At 41.7% G+C, this 17,181-nt stretch overlaps 1 protein-coding gene across 5 annotated transcripts in view; it reads left to right on the forward strand.

Annotated features, from left to right (window-relative positions):
* The window catches only part of FILIP1 (filamin A interacting protein 1), a 102,842-nt gene that overhangs the window by 52,480 nt on the left and 33,181 nt on the right, over positions 1–17,181 (forward strand). For all 5 annotated transcript variants that reach the window (XM_013107997.5, XM_013107998.5, XM_013107999.5 and 2 more), the window contains 2 exons: positions 8,110–8,283; positions 10,048–10,226. In XM_013107997.5, coding sequence (XP_012963451.3) covers positions 8,110–8,283; positions 10,048–10,226 — 353 coding nt within the window. The remainder of the gene's footprint in view (positions 1–8,109; positions 8,284–10,047; positions 10,227–17,181) is intronic.

A 17,181-nucleotide genomic window follows, 5' to 3' on the forward strand; every position in this document is an offset into this window, starting at 1 on the left:
GAAATAGAGGAATACAGTGAAATGAAGAGAAGAGCAATGATATTGATGTCCCAGTGCTTTATTTTTTTGTAGCATTCAAAACTTTAGAACCTGGGGATCTTGTATGTATTAATGAATTAAGTCTCCTGGAATTTCTGGGAAGTATTATTTCCTTTACAAAATGGAAACTGGAGCATTGTGAAGGTTAAATTATATGTGGTAAACACTGAAAAGAGGTTAATGGACAGAACATCTCTTGAGTTATGGTCCAGACTTTTTACTGTAGCATTAAAGGGAAGATTATAACACAAGAAAGAGGAAACAAAATGCTTTTCCTTTCATTACCCTTTCATAAGTCATCTTTTTTATCTTTTTTTTTTTTCTCTCTTAATTATGTGCTAACTGATCATAAAATAATTTGTGGTTACGGAGGGAAGGTCTCAAAGGAAGGCACCTTACTACACAATACCAAAATACCAAAACACCTTAATGTGTGTGAAACATGTTGCATTTTACTGATTTCCTCTGCTGCTAAAGTGCCTCATGATCTGCCGCTCACCTACGATGTGGAAAGCTGCAGATCATTTCTTTAGTATGAAAAAGGCAGAAAAGGCACTTAAGCTATTGGAGTTTTCTATGTCTGATTTGGCATACCACAACCAGGGGGTCTCCTCTGCCTTTGCAAGCATTGTGGTGACTGCCAGCTGCTGCTCTGAGATGTTAAGCTGATTTGTTAATTACCTCATTTGTTAGGTTGCACACCACAACACAGCAGCCACATACCAGCCCTGAACTGTGAATGCAGTCACTCCTGCGCTGGCGTTAATGATTCTCCCTGCGCAAGTGTCCAAAAAGGTGCTTTAACAGATGTTCCTCCCTCTCCCTGCTGGCTGCTTGCATCAATGCGGGGCCTCCGCTTGCTGCCGGGCTTCAGGTCATGTGCAAAATGTTATTATACGCTTAAAGTTGGCTGAGACGTATGGTCTGAATGGCTGGATACGGTAAACCCAAACCAGCGGGGTTAGCCCTGGTGGTGCATTCCTGAAGTATGTAAAGCACATCCCAACATGCAGATTTGTGCGCATAATTGAAGGTGACCTCCTGTATCTGTCTCTCCGTGCCGAGTAAATCACGACACTGTAATTCTTCATGCTGCAGTAACTGCCCTGCAATTTGATAATATCGAGCAAAACGCTCTTTCAGTGCGAAAAGGCAGGATAACCCAGACCCTAATAATTCTGAAAACATCAAGCAGTGTGGAGTTAATACTTCTCGGGGCCTTACCATGGGAATTTTCTGGCTGTGGCCCAGACTACAGATAATTAATTATGTCAGTGAAAGGCTCTGGTGGCCTGTTTTCTTCAGAAAAAAGTGACATCATCCATGCAGCTCTCTGGCAATAAAGCAGAACAAAGCTGTGTGGGCAGGAAATAACAGACAGATGTCTTCTAGTGCTCATTTGATCTGTTTCGAAGCTTGCTGTAAGAAGTAATATACTGTTCAGTGCTGCTTCTCCCCAGCTCTCCAATCTTTAGTGCGGATGTTTTTAAACATAAGAGGCCAAATTAATTCTTCTGGAGCCACTTCAGAGGATTTATGCAGTAGTTGAGCTGGTCTATCACGTGCCTCTCCTTCAGTATTGATTTTAGGAGGACTTTCTGTGTTATCACTGTAAGATAACTCACAGCAGGATGAGATACACCACGTAGTTCCAAGGGCTTTGTACGGGGCCAGAAAGTTCTGTGCGGTGCGAACAATACAGGACAACCCTGTTTTACATCACCAGTGTCACAAGACATCACTTGCATTTCCTGGTATATTACACTAAACTGTCGTACAAAAAGCATTGGAGGTCACTTCTTAGCACTGAACTCATCTCTCTACTTCCAGCACAAATCACGCACACAGACCCGAGTCCAGAAATGTTAAAAGAAATTAGTGCAAGTGAACTCCACAGTTTTAAGTATCAGGGAATTTAGCTAAGATGACAGGAAAGAAAAAAAAAACTTGCATTGTCTTCTTTGCAAGAAAAACAACGCATACATGTCATTACCTACCATTTTCAATGGATAGAACCATTAGGTGAGTGATACAAACATGGCTACTTCAGACATCCAGTATAGGAGACAAAAATATTTCTTGAGTTTCAAGCAAAAATGAGCTTTGTATGATGTAATATACAGTAAAGCATCTAACTTCCTAGCTTTGAAGCACTAAATGCATCTGTCCCTGAAAATAAGTTTACATTCAATCCTTGCAGCAGTATGTAGGGATAGCCTGGGGAAGCAAGCCTGTAGCAGGTGTTGCTCTATTAGGCAGGGTAAGTTTTATTAATTTCTCTATTTGTGCTCATAGCATCACAATGCAAAATGAATAAAGTTTGGTTTCTTTTTAATTGCTTGAATTTCCTTCCAAGGTAAGAAAAGAAAGGAAGTTACTGAGTAAAAACATGCGGATTAGTGTTAGGAAAGTTTTACAGATAGAGTTTTTCAACTACTATTGCCCGAAGGTGCTGTCTTCATTAAATTAAACTAAACAAAAATGCTGTAGGTCTCTAATGGGAATTTTCAGAAACAAGACTATTCCTGCTGGCTGTGACACAGCATGAGTGTGTTCTGGATAGTGCAGAAAGCAGTGTGAGAGCATCCTCCCAATTTCCTTTAGAGGCATGCCTTGGTCGTGATGTTTGCTAGCTCTAGGTGAAGTTTGCGAAGTCTACTGGAATTTAGGAAATCAGCCACTGGGAAGATCACAACATTGCATGGAGAACCTGTGACCTTATCTAGTTTCTGATGCAGTGCAGGGCAGCTGTTGCACTATTAATAACCTGAGCTGTGTGAAACACAAGTAACAACACCACAAGTAACAAGTTAAGGTTCCTGTCTGTGGTTTTATAGTTATTTCTTGCCATTAATCACTAACAAGAAAAACATGATTTCATAAACATTAAACCTCTGTTACTTGGTGTTTTCACTTGTGCAGGCATAACAGGGTGTCATGATAACTGGGAAAGAAATACTCAAAAGATGGAAATATCAGAACTTCCAAATATTGTATTAGTGTATTCCCTCTTAGCTCTGCTCCTGGTCCTGAATTTTCAGAACTCCTTTCAATAAATTGAGAGGAGTCTCATCATGTTATTGAAGTGTTTAGGTCGCTCTGAAGTCATTAGATGTATTTTAGATTGAACACTGAACTGTAAGGGACATGGTTACAGATTTAGAGAGCAGTAACACTGTGTATTTGCAGGAAGACAACTTATGAACAAACAAAATTCATGAGAACAGTTTAGGAAATGGCCTGGCAAAGGATCTCAAGTTGGATTTTCCTCTCATCTGACAGTGATTACTTTGAATCCATTTGGCCCATCTTGAATGCAACTGAATTTTTTTCCCAATTTACTAGATGCCTTATATGAAACGAGTTTGACCAGCCCAGTCCCATTTCCCAGGTGACAAATGGGCTATCGCAAAAATTCCCCGTTTAGTGGGTGCTAAGTTTTGTTCACAGTCTCACGGGAGAGGCCAAAGACTGTGGGAATGGGGAGAGAGGGCTGTGGTAAATTGGCAGGGCAGTGCAGGAGGAGGAAGCACGTCCGAATGCTGGGCTTGTGTAACAGTCTTTCCATTGACCAGGAATTTGGTTGCTAGGCTGCCAGTCCCCTTTTACAAGCAGCAGAGTCATGCTATTGTTTCCTAAATGGTTTCAATTTTATGCAGGGACCTCTTTACATCCCTTCTATATCATTTAAATATTTTACTAGGCACGTATTAAAGTGAGGTTTGGAACTCAGACCCCTGCTCTGCTCAAGCCTGTAAGCAGAAGAAAGCCCTTCTCTTTTATTCTGCCAAAAAGTGAGTATTTCAGGGTAACCGTGCGAAAAGTGGCCTCTCGTTGGCCTTCCAGCGGGGCAGCCAGCGTGCAGGCCTGAGGGGAGGAGAGCATTGTGTTGCAGGAGTTCCTGTTCCCAGGTAGAAACAGCGACCCTGTCACCTAAGTGGGTGCTGCAACCACTGGGCAGTGGAGAAGTGGGAGAGGAGAGCAGGAGAAGCTCTGCGGGACAGCAGTGTTTGGTTGGATTTCAGACCCTCTGTGGATTTACTAGAGACTTGAGGTCATCGTCCTTTAGATTTGGGCACCTCCAGTAAGGACAAAATGAGGCTTAGACAGATGATACAGTTTGATGTTGCAGTTCCTCTCTCAGCAGGGACAGTAGGAGTTTGGTGGACAGAGAGGCTCTAAGCAGGCTTTGCTCCTGAAGAAAACGAATGTGGAAAAACACCTCTCAACCTATATGGCCATTTGTGTTTTTTGCCTTGAGAGAATTTCTAGGAGGTAAAATTGAACTGCTCATTCATCCGACTTGATCATTCCTACAGTTTAGAGGATGAACTGTTTGAGAGCACTTTATTAGCAGAAAAATGTGTTTATTTTCTGAGAAACCACAATCTCAACAGTAAAAAAAGAAGCTTATCTTCAAGTTTTCTGGAGGACAATTTAAGTCACAACATGCTGAAGAGGCAAATACACTTATTTTCTAAATTCTGTATCTTGGCTTTCAAGACCTTCTCTGGCTATTTGCAGTCTTCTGGACTTACACAAATAATTGTAGTATTCTCTCATCAGAGCACCACCAGAAAGAAGTGGACATGAGAGAGGGTTTTCCTTTGCCAAGCACAATGTTTCTGTCACTAAAATAGCTAAGAACTTTAGCCTGTGATTTATATACAAGTTTACTTCCCATTTGAAATCGCTTCCTTTTGTTTGTCTCCTAGCTTATGATTTATGCTAAACAGCATTGTGCTTTGAGGCAATGGAAGCACATAAAGTAGATGTCCATCAGTAGGGACAGCTTGCCAGTATAGCTCTTCCTAGCTAGGAAGAGGGACCTCTTGTACCTCTTTGCAGGTACCTGTGTTGAAGTAACCCAAATGTTCCTCCCCAGGATTATTCTGACTTGTTATCTGGAAATGTTCTGTGTCCTGAGGTTTAATACAGTGATAACTGTTCCCCATACGTGGAAAGAAAACATCTCCTTATGGGTCTTCTAGTTTCAGTGGAAAATTAGTCATTTGGAGGAAACAAGAAATCATGAATTATACAGGCCTGCAGTTTCATCTCCTTCCCTGTACATTTATCCTGAAAGAGCTTCAGAGAGGTTAATTGGGGTTTTCAAATCCCAAGGTTGATGGGAAGTTAGGACATAACTACCCTGATGTGGGGCAGTTGCACTGCAGAATCTTTCTGTGCTGAGGCTTTGTCTCTGACCAAATAAAAGGAAATTTCCCTCCAGTTTATTATTAGCACAAGGCCTCCTTTTTTTTTTTTTTTTTTTTTTTTTTCTCCAGTGCTTCCTAGCAACCTGAGTGTCTGTTTGTTAGTTTTCTTTTCACAAACAGTTATCATAAATCCATGGAAACAGAATACTTGGTGAAGTAGGCGATACCCTTGAAAAGATAATGACAGAGCCCTGGCCAAACCCAGAAAAGGCAGAAGGCACCTTGCCATGCTACTGTCATCCATGTCCCGAGTGCCCACAAAGGGGAACATGAAGGGGTAGGTGCCACCCAACCTGTCCCACAGGCTGGCAACCCTTTCCTCGACCTGCAGCGAGGGGCCTCTCTGTTCAGGGTTTCCAGGGCTCTGCTCTGTGCTCTGGAGCTTAGAGTGTCACAGCTTTCCTTTAAAGATGGCAAAGTGAATAACTGGACGTGGTCTTGGGGCCCCTTCTCTAGGTGGTGCAGCTAGAGGAGGGGGTTGGAGCAGATGGCCTCCAGAGGGCCCTGGCAGCCTCAGCCGTTCAGTGGTTCTGTGAATAAGGACCTTCAAACCTTCAAAGCTCTGTCTGAATTTGGACACCTTCCCCTTTCTCAATTGGGGTGTCAGGCCTTTGTTCACCTGCTTCCTGACATCTCTCCTGATGGCTCTTAGGGGACCCAAGCCTTCAACATCCAGAAACCTCTCTTAACTGGCGAGTTTTAAAATGCTTCAGGGACTTTCTCATTCCCTCCTGCTAACATTGCTCCACTTCAGTCGTCAATGATTAAAGACTAATGAGGCTGGAAGGAAAGTATGCACAGCCGTGTGTAACTGGACAGGGGCTAACGTACTCACTGGGAAGGGCAGTTTGGTCCCTCTGTCAGCTTTACTGGCACTAAATCACCACACCGGAGTTGCCTCTGTTTGCTTTACCTGTCAATGTTTAATTATGCCATGTGGGGCTCGACAGCTGCAACAGGAGAGAATGAATTCACCCTCCTTCCTCCCCCTTTCCCCCCTCCCTTAGCCGAGGCTCCCAGGTGGGTCTGTTCCTGAGAAGTGGGGGTTTGGAGCTCCCTGTGCTCAGCACTAAAATGAACCAAGGTTTCAGCATGGTTGTGTCCGTGGCCCTTGGTGCACAGGGCAAAAAGGTGCTGCCTCCTTTGTCCCCATATTTTCAGTGTTCCCCATAAGCATGCCTGCGGTGTGGAGCTGGCAATGGGACACCGAGTTCATGCCTTGAGACAACACAGACATGGCCAGGAAACGGAGGCCAAGGTCCTCAGGTGCCATTTAGTGGGTTCAGCAGTAGGTACTAACCAGAAGAGGTAGGTGCCAACAAGAAGAGTCGACCATTTATTTTAGGAACCCAGTGTAGTCATTGTCTGCTGATTGTAGTGAGGTGACGGGACAGAGAGGTTTCCTACTCTCTGCTTTGCCAGAGCATATAATGGTTATTGCATTCATTCACCACGGAGGGAAAAAAACATTTCTCAGACTAGAAGCACTAGCCTCATAGTAACAAAGACACTAAGATAACTGTTATTTTTACAGGAATATAAAAAATGATATGTTCTTGAAACTAAAACTTTCCTAAAATATCATTTTTTTCTTTTCCGAGAGTGGCATATTCCCGGGACGTGAGGCAGGGAGGTGGACAGGCTCTCTTGGCACTCCTTGTGACTGGCCTGCATAATTCACTTGTAGTTTTGACATCTGTGAGCGATGCACCCTTCCCACACTCATGCTGAAAAAACTTTAATACCATTCCAGTCTGTTATTTGTATCTTGCAGACAGAGTGACATGTAAAGCTTTTACTTAAGGTTACAAAATGTTGTACAGGGTAAGCCCCTACAGTTAGCTGTTTATAATTCACCTAGTTCTCAATTGGGTGGCATGATCTTTGCCTCAAGCTCATTTTTTATTTATTTTCATGTTACTCTATTTTATTAAGAAAAGATTAAATGGTCTTTGTCATTTCCTGAGATTATTTCCTTGCTCATTTCAAAAGCAGATGGTTTTGTGGAGCTGTGATGTCTCTGTGGTATTGGGTAAAGATTTAAGATTTGCTACAGGGATAATATAGACTGCCATTACGAACACTGGAAAAGCATGAAACTTTGGCCAGTTCATAAATCCTAAACAGTCATTGCTTATATAGGGGCTGGATTTGCAAGAGATTTTTCCTAAAATATCCAAACTTTTCCTTAGCTCTTAATTTGCTTCCCAAGCTCACATGATTGAATATCTGAAAGGCAAGCAAAAGAAAAATTGGTGCATGTACCCTTCTGCTTTGTATCCCTTTCGGCTTGTGAGAGATATGCCCTCCAGGCAAACCAAGGAGCTCCCTTTTTTTTTTTTTTTTTTTTTAAGCAAACTAAACTGAGAAAACTTTATTTAAAAAGCTACTTGAAGACAACCTGTAGTCACAAAGTCAGGCAGGGGGCTACTAGGAAATACTTGACTAAAGGCTGTCTGAGAAATAATAATTCAGTACAGTTGTGCTTCTTCTTTTACTCATCCCTTTACTGCAGTCAGTAAACAGCATGGACAGGGAATAAGTGAAAAAATACATGAAGACTAATGATGTTCCCTGGCTTTACTTTCAACCCAGATAAAAACCCACTGCATTCAAATGTAATGACAGGCAGGAATAGAATAATTAATGCCTGCAGGGACTACATTTGCTTGACACAGATTGTGTTTACTCTGATATCTCCCAAAGTTTTATATTTGCATTGGCAGCCCAGCATTCTTCTCATTTATGCTATTTTTGTGTATGCAGTCTGTACATATGAAATGCCCCTATTTTCCCTCTTTCCCTTGTTGGTTAGCACGTTGGCTTATGGTACTGATTTGCCATGTTACAGGCAAGAGAGGATGTGATCCACATGCTGAAGACAGAGAAAACCAAACCTGAAGTTTTAGAAGCTCATTACGGGTCTGCCGCTCCAGAGAGTGTGCTGCGAGTGCTACACAGAGATGCCATCCTTGCCCAAGAAAAATCTATAGGCGAAGACGTCTATGAGAAACCAATTTCAGAGGTAATAACTTCTTGATTTGCATCTACAAGTCTGTGCAGGGGGAATCCTAACCAAAGGGGAAACTCTGTGTATTTTGCATGTATGCAAAGCTCACAAGAGGATAATACAATTCTTGTGCAAATTACACAAAATTGAAGAAAAATTGAATATACTTGTTCTCTCAACCATCAGAATAAACTGTAAGAAAAATCATAGGGTCTGAACACAAACAATATGGACCTTGTATGCTCCTTAGAGCTGGTGCAGGTAAATGAGAACAAAATATTTGGGTGTTGCTTTTTTGTTTTCCAAATTTCCTTTCAATTATAAGCTCCAACCTCTATTGCTTACAGCACTGCTAAGTGCTCTGTGACTTTCTTGGCATACTAAAGCTCTATCACAGCAGTAGTTAGGGAAAGAAGACCAACAGAGATTGACTTTGACTATATTTAAAGGATCACAAATCCCTAATCATTTTATGTCTCTTCAGTTCCAGGGCTGTGAAGTCAGTTCAGCCCTAAAGGAGATCTGCAGGACATTAAACCAAAGATTTAAACCCTTGGTTTAAAATCTAAGCAATAAATAAATGTAGAATAGACCTGGGAATGTCTGAGGCCAATGTGAATGCCAAAATAAGCAACCACTGCTTATGGTTATAGTTTCTTAACAGTCCAGGGCATGGAGAAAGAGCACGCAATAACATACCGTACAGTGCACTGTAGCATCTGTCCAACTCTTCATAGTTCCTTGGTTCAGAACATTTACTGTTTAACCAGGAATTGTGTCTACCACAGGTTATCTTTATACTCTGCACCCCTATTGCAGTATCTTCTGGGATTTTAGGGGGGTGATAGAAAATAAGGAAAGCAGACATTAGCATCTGGGAACATGCATGAAATACTGGCTATCAAGAGTAAAAGAACTTAGCAGGTCTTTTGTCTAAAGAAGATGATAATTTGACAGGGACCTCAGTCTACAGTAACTTCTGTCGTGTCTAGGTCCGCAGAGGTTATGTGGGAGCTAAAATAGGATGGTGCAAAAGATTTACTCTCAAAGTTCTGCACCCAACCTGGTTCCTTTACAAAATGGATCGCCTCTTTTTGACTGTCGTTGTCAGCTTCTGGAGGGCTGCTTGAGAGCAGCTGCAGCCCTCCTGCTCTCCTATTTCCCACAGTTTGCAGAGGCACCCTGTGAAACAGCAGCTTTCTGGTGAAGCCGGGGCAGAGGGAGATGCAACTCCCACAGGGGCTGGGCACCAGGTGGGGAGAGCACACTACATTCAGACTTTTTATCTCAGCAGTCCTACAGGTACAACTGTGTTGACATTGAAGCTCAAATTTCAGCCTTGAGCTTATATTTTGCTACTCACATAGGTGCCCATGTCCCTATAGAGGTACTTGAACTTGGGATCCTAGGGTCTGAGAGCATGTATTCCTCCTGGGGATTTGTTACTGCTTTTCCCACGTGAAATGAGGAGAGTGTATGCAGCACCTTGTCACGGGAGGCATTCTGCACTGCAGCAATATTGTTTGTTACCCTAAAACCACATGAATTCCTGTCCTTTGTGTATCCAAGAATGATGTAAATGTTTATTGCAAACGCGTTGTCCAAAAAAATTATTTTTACAGGACAGTTACTCCTATTTTTAGGCACTGCTTTATGTAAAGTGCAGGATGTAAAATTCTGGGACTTGCATTTACCAAACATGACACTGTTTGTTAATAAATCAGATGAAGTAAGCAAGGAAACCTCTAAAATAACCTATTCTCCTTTCCTACAACCCAGCTGGACAGGCTTGAAGAAAAGCAGAAGGAGACATATCGACGCATGCTGGAACAGCTTCTTTTGGCAGAAAAATGCCATCGCCGCACAGTTTATGAGCTTGAAAACGAGAAGCATAAACATACAGATTACATGAACAAGAGCGATGACTTTACCAACCTCTTGGAGCAGGAGCGGGAAAGGTGAGTACCAATGACAGTGCAAAGAATACCCTCGATACCCCAGTATTTTTCAGTTCAGCAGTGACATCGTCTGGTCTTTCCTGCATTTAAATGGCAATAAACTCATGTAAACCATTGGTAAAAGTCAGTCCTCTCATGTTAGTAGTACATTACTGTGCAAGTCTAGGGCTGGAAGAACACCATTGAACATTCCTGCAGTGTGCGCTTGAATTTAAAAATGAATTTGTTTTGACTTACTCATGCCCATTTTGGGTTCATCTCTTGATAGCTTTTGAGAGATCAGATGTTATTTATGTTGGCTAAGGTTTGAGCTGGCTTGCTCCGCTGAGTGCTGCATTTTGTGAAGGACAGGGCACTGTGTCACTGTGGGAGGAATGGGTAAGGAAAACAACCCATTTGGTTGTTGGCACACAAATGGTAGGGAATTTGCCATGCCCTTCACATTTAGGCTTGGAAAGTCACTAACAAAATAATTTGCATTATTTTTCATATTTCTGAATGGGTTTACCTCAGGCAAGATCTACATCCCCCTGGAAGAAAATATTTTCATGTTTTATAAAATGTGCCCAGCCTGTGACGGACTACCTGAAGGTCTTCATCTAACAGGCTCAATGCTAAATTTTTTTCCCTTCAAGTGTTTGTCCTCATTGTAGGAGTAATTTGTCCTCTAAGTCAAAAGAGGACACCTTTTGCAGCACATAGCTTAGGTGAAAAACGAGCACTCGGCAACAGTCTGAGTTTTGCAATATGAAATGTCATGCTCATACCAAACTACTTGAAATCAAACCACAAAGTTTGGTGGAAAAAAAAAAAAAAAAAGCTCTGGGAAGAATACTTAAGGCAAGTTCAAAGAAGAAATGCTTTTGAGGAAACCACAGTCTGGTGGCAGACATTTTCAAAAAGCCAGGAGCTAAATTGTTTAGTGAATTTCCTGAGCTCTGTTCAGTGCCAGCTTTGAGTAGGTGGCACATGAGCTAAAGTGACCATATTTCCTTGTTTAATAGCTGCTGTTTTTCTGGCTCTTTGTCTTCCTGTGTTCACTGGCAAACTTTAAAGAACGAAAATGTGTCTGCATATTAACAATTTTATTCCCTTAAGAGAAAATAAAAAATCTGTTGTATTTGCAAGTAAGGAGTAATTTCATATCTGATTCTCTTAGACGTCATTTTTTCTCAATGATGAATATCTGTGCATGTGTGGAGAAGCAGGCAACTGAATTGCTACAAAAGTAAAGGCTATATTAAAATACCATTCACATTTCTTTTTACTTTTTAAATTCACTTTAATTTATCAGTTGCTGCCTTCTTATTATTCCAGCTGAACTCCTGAAGGCCACTAAACAGCCTGAGTTTATAAACTGTTTGCTTTGAACCAATTTCCTTTAATGAATTGATTTAAAAGATTTCTGTCTCACATTACTATAGCTGGCATATCAACTCCTGTCCCAGGGGCGTTTTCGTATACTCTTCCTGCTGTTCTGTGTCTTTGAAGCTCCAGTTTTCCTATACCCTACAATTTTTGGAAAAACAGAAATAAAAAAATAAAAAGGGGGAATTTGAGTTTGAACTTGTGTTGAAATCTTTGAGAATAACCAAATCCTCTAGCTTTAATCAATGGTACCTCTGTACTGGTGGTTGCAGGTGAAGAGCTGCAGTGCGTTTGGGTTATGCTGAGTGACCAGAGAAACCTGGTGTTTGCTATTTAATCCACTTTGTCCAAGGCATTAATGAGAAAAATCACATCACGTTTAGTAGCAACCAAGTGGAGAGGACATGGCACATGACTAAACATGGAAAACCAGCATGCAGAACCCTCCCTCTCTAGGCTGCTCCTCCTTCATCCCTTACAGAGCGGGTTAGAAAAGCCAGGATGGCCTGGAAACCACTCACTAGCATATATTTTGAATGACCTCAACTCCTCATCTTTGTTTGCCGAGTGCACATAAAACTCAGGATTTGCCCGCATCTTCATAGGTTTTGAAAACTGGAAGTAGTGTGGTTCAAAGGCTGTGTTCCAGGACAGAGCAGATGATGGGATGACTTCTCAGGAAAGCCCTGTAATGGCAGCCAGCAAGAGATTTTTGTCAAAATGACAGCGTTTGCAATAGAAAGATTAAATTGTGATAGGTTAATATATATATGTGTGTGTGTATATATATATATATATATATATAAACACAACACCATGCTCACTTAATGTGCATAGTGGGACAGAGAACTGGCCTGCCTAAAGGCAGTTCATAGGCTCCTGCCTAGCATTCTTGTTTTATAAGTATCACCATATACATATTTTTTTTATTGTTGTGCTTTGAGGCCCAAGGGTTACTTTGTTAAGAGCTGAGCAGACTTGTAGTCGCCATGAAAAAAGAAAGGGACACTGAGGTGAACTTTGCCCGTCAGCCGCTCTGCTGCACTCGCAGTTATAACGTTAATGAGACAGGGTGAGCGGGAGGAAGAACAGTCCTGTGGGACAGCCATTTCACAGCCGTCTGGTACAATGAGAGCAGCCATAATTTCTGTCCTGTTTGCAAGGAAGAATTTCTGCCCCTGCAGTGTTTTACCAATCTTTCCTCACTAGTGTTGTCCACACCAGCTTTTAGAAGCCACATCTGCTTTGCTGTCCTGTGGGAGTTCAAACGAGATAAAATGGGGAATTCTCTAAGAGCAGAAATATCCCTTGGTTCTAATGCATTTCCAGCACTCTCATACTGCATTTACTTTGGAATATTTATTTGCATATACTTTCACACATGAACTCTAATCCATCCACAACAACATAATATGAAAGCTAATAGTCTCTATGTGAAACTAATTATGAGTCCAGCCTTGCACAGTGAGAAAGAAGTGAGAGAAAAGCATGATTTGTCAAGAATAATTATGCATGAAAGGTATAAAAAAGAGAAAATTGTACACAAGGATATTTGAAATGTAGACAGCTAGGAGGAGCAAAATGAAGCAGCAAGGAGGGCCTGGCTGTTGGTGTTGGCTCTGCAAGTAAACTGTGGAAAGGCTGTAGGAAAATGTCAACACGTTACAGGACAATGGTAGAAAATAATGACAACCCTTTTCCAGATAGATAGAGATTAACAAAATCTGATACCTTTACAGGAAGGTGCTTCTGTAAACATGGTGGCTGACATGTTTTGCAAATTTCCCTATAGTATGCTAAAATCACTGCATAAAGATGAGTATGTCTTGAAAGTTAAGGACAGTATTTTCAATTTTTACCAAAATTGACCAAAATTACCCTTTTCGACACCTGTATACCTCAGCCGCTCTCTCCATACCATCAAGATCTTCTTTGTCATTTTACTTCCCCTCCCCAGGACTGCAAATCAGCCCTCTCCCTGCAGCCTCATGACTAGGCTGAGGAATAAGAAGAGCTGGAGCCCCCCAGGCCTTCACAGAGACCTTTAGTGGCAGACGGTGGGGTGAGGGGTCTCTGAGGATGAGGGGTCTGTGTGGAGCTGCACTGACAACGTGGCTTGGACACCTGAAGATCAGGAGATCCCACAGCAGCTGGAATGGTGAAGTTAGTCCTTTCAGCACAGGCACCCCTCTTGTTTTTTTGGTGGCACATTAGGAAATGAGCTGGTGGCATGAACTTGGTCACTGGGTGATCTGGCTGCAGCTGAACCAGCTATGGGCACTTCTATACCCCCAAAAATTCTTGTGCAAAACTGGGTCAACATGAAGTTAAATTTGGTTGTTCTCTGGGTTGCTGAGTCCCAGCCCTCAGGCCTCTTTAGGGAACTGTAGGGGAAGAAAAAGTAAGTCTTTAGGATCGAGTATAAATGTTTTTGTCTGATCAGCAGTCCTTTTCCCCCCTGGAAAGGGGAAGAGCTCTGCATAACCTCGGTACTGCTTCAAGCTCTTAATTCGACCTAAAAGGTGAGGTTTGAAATCCTGACATTTTCAGAGGTGCTAATCTCTGAACAATTTGTCTTGTACTCTTCTTCTAATCCAGTTTGTTGACAGCATATTTTGCTTCTATTAAAAGCACTGGAAAGCTCCTATTGATTTTAATGGTTCAGAAACAGGCCTGTGGTGAGGACGGCTGCGGCGGTCCTGCGGGATGGCAGAAATAGCCTGTAAGTCTTCCAAATGTGAGGGGGGTGTTCTTTCAGATGCAGGGGACATTGTTTGCTGCATACATGGTGCGATGTGGCAGCAAGGCTTTGTTGGAGCTTGCTGAGGGTGATCTGTGCGACAGCTTTGTGAGTCATTTGATCATTTCCAGCATGATCCTTGAGACTGCTGAGACTTTTACTGCACCACACAGCGTGTCAGTAAATCACACCAAGTATCTAATGTAAGCATTGTTCATATGGATGCATCGATATTACATCTGGTCACATTTTTATGAAATGCATCATCATTGAAGCTATGAGGATTTTAAGTTGGTTCTTGCTTCTCTTGCTGTGGCTTCAAGTTATTCTTTACAACCGAAGGGACAGCGCTCCCTGCACACTGAGGCATTTTGCACTTTCCTCAAAGACAGGGCTGAGAGGACTCATTCTGTACTCCCTAAGCAATGCCCTGTTGAATCTGGTTTTAGTTAAACCCTCTTTTTGAAGTACACAACCATAATTAGATCTGCTTAGAGGAGACAGCAGGACTGTGACCCCAGATCTTTCCTCTACAAAGTTTCCTTTCAGCCCTTGCGTAAAATCATCTCCTCTCTGCCTCCCCCATCACAGCACCCCCAGCAAGGAATGCACTGGCGAGTCCCTCCGCGGTCTGTGATAATGCATTCCTCTCGGCTTCGGTCATCCTGGCACTGAGATGCTCTTGGCTGCTCTGCTGGTGATGTAATTCTGGGCCCGCATCACCTGCAAAGGAAACCGATCTGCAAGCAATAAAGCACACAGCCGTCTTGAAACAAAAATGGGAGTGTTGATGTTAGCAGGTTTTTGAAAATCTTTTGTTTTCCCTTTTTACATTTCTGCCTTTTTTTCTTTTTCTTTTTTTTTTTTTTGTCCAATCTCCCCTTCTTCTTCTTCCCACGAGACGGCAGCACCAAGTCTTTCACTGGGGAGCGCTTGCATTTTTGTTTCCCTTTATTTAATTGCACCCAAGCAAGTGTAGAGGCTGGAGTGCAAAAGGGCTTGGAGATTTTGTGTACGTTACCTTTCCAGTTTGCATTTTTTCTTGATTTTTATGGAGACTGTAAAATAAAGAACCTGGCAGAAAGACAGCAGGGCAGAGCCTCCATCTCTTGTATAGAGAACAATCAAGCCAAAAGTCTGAAGTGTTCAGGGCTAATAAATCTCTGTGATTTACCAGTTTAAGGCCAAATTCTGTGATAAGAACAGCCCTATACTGAGATATTGGGGTGAGATGTATGGTACAAACAGACAGCAGTCTTTGGCCTGCAACTGTGTAATCTGTTGGTGGTTCCTTTGAAGTATGGAAATTAAGTTCTTTTACAAAATTATTTTTTTTGTTGTTTCTTTCGCTCCAAGATTTCCTAGCCATATTCATACCCAGACTTTAGGTTTTTTCATCTCTTCATTGTTTCTCTGTCCTGTTTTCCAAATTGTGACCCAAAAAAAGGAAAAGTCAGCCCAACGGGACTGTGGGAATTCACCATTGCCTACAGTAGTTACTCATCTTTCTGCACATTACTGGCTGTAGTAAAGCACTGAGTCACTCTCTGTCTACTTTTCAGTAATTGCATTTCTAAACCTTTAATCTTATAATGTAGAAGGCAAGGGTTACAGTTTAATAAAAAAATAAACAGTTTTTATTCTTTTCTTTTAAGCTGACATACTATCTGTATAGTTTGGAAACACTTTTTTTTTTCCTACAAATGTAATATTTTTGTAGATCACAGATTACAAATTCTGTGGTAGTCTATTAAAAGGAATAAATGAATAAACCTGGCAGTGACAAATACCAGTTCTGCACAGTTAAGTAAATCTGAAGGTCATCCATTTTACAGGTCCTGTTTTACAGTCCTAGCTGTAAAGACTGCAAGGCCGCGGCTGTTCCCTGCAACTTGCTCGAAGCTCATGTTTTAACTAATGATTCTGGTCTCAAGCTCCAACAAAATAGCTCCAAAGGTACTTTAAAAATGAGAGAACAAACAGCTACACCGAACTGTGGAGAAACAATGTGAAAGTATTGCGAGTCTTACACAATGCGAGGCTTGCCATGAGCTGGGACTAATCCAAATCCATCTCTTCACACTTGGATAGTCTTCAAAACTGTCCAGTCTTTCAGTCACTTCTGGGATTATATAAAATAGCATCATGTGTTGTTTCAGCTATTCTTCCAAAATTATTTCTAAGTAGGCATCAGCTTCACAGCCCTTGAGAGAGAATTATTATACAAAACTATATGTAGTTCATTATTCCTACCAAGTTTGCTTGCTAAAATCATCAATTCAAATGCTCCCAGGGTCAGATGGGGGGAAAAAATTACTTCATTCAAAATCTACTCACGGACCCAAACTCTGTCCAGGGTGCAATAGGTAACAATTTGAACATTTAAGGGGCCTTTGGCATGTTTCAGAGTTATTATACTACTGAAATAAATATCAGTTCACGGTTCTATTGAGGCCATCTTTTTAAGTTGTCATTTTTTTAGGCAAAGAAAATGAGAACTGAATCGGGGTCATGTTGGGAAAATTGCTTCCTCATTCAGAAAGATTAGAAACAGGTTTTAGTGGACGTGCCAGGTTTCACTGAATTTCTAAACATTTTAGACAGATGCCACTTATTTACAAGTATAAATATATGCTAAAAAGGCACTCAAGCTTGAACATGCTAGGCATTTGCTTTATGTATAAATGGAAGTTTACCACTGCAGAGATGTACAGAATGACTAGCGAAGAATATGGCATACTATGTTTATTCAAGACCTGTTCTACACTGTCAAATAACTTTCAATATCTTGTGTGAAGAACCTCAGGGTTCCATCTGATCTGGGGTGCTGTTCTGACTCAGTGAGCC

This window comes from Anas platyrhynchos, chromosome 3 (assembly GCF_047663525.1).
Source record: "Anas platyrhynchos isolate ZD024472 breed Pekin duck chromosome 3, IASCAAS_PekinDuck_T2T, whole genome shotgun sequence".
NCBI classification, from domain to species: Eukaryota; Metazoa; Chordata; class Aves; order Anseriformes; family Anatidae; genus Anas; species Anas platyrhynchos.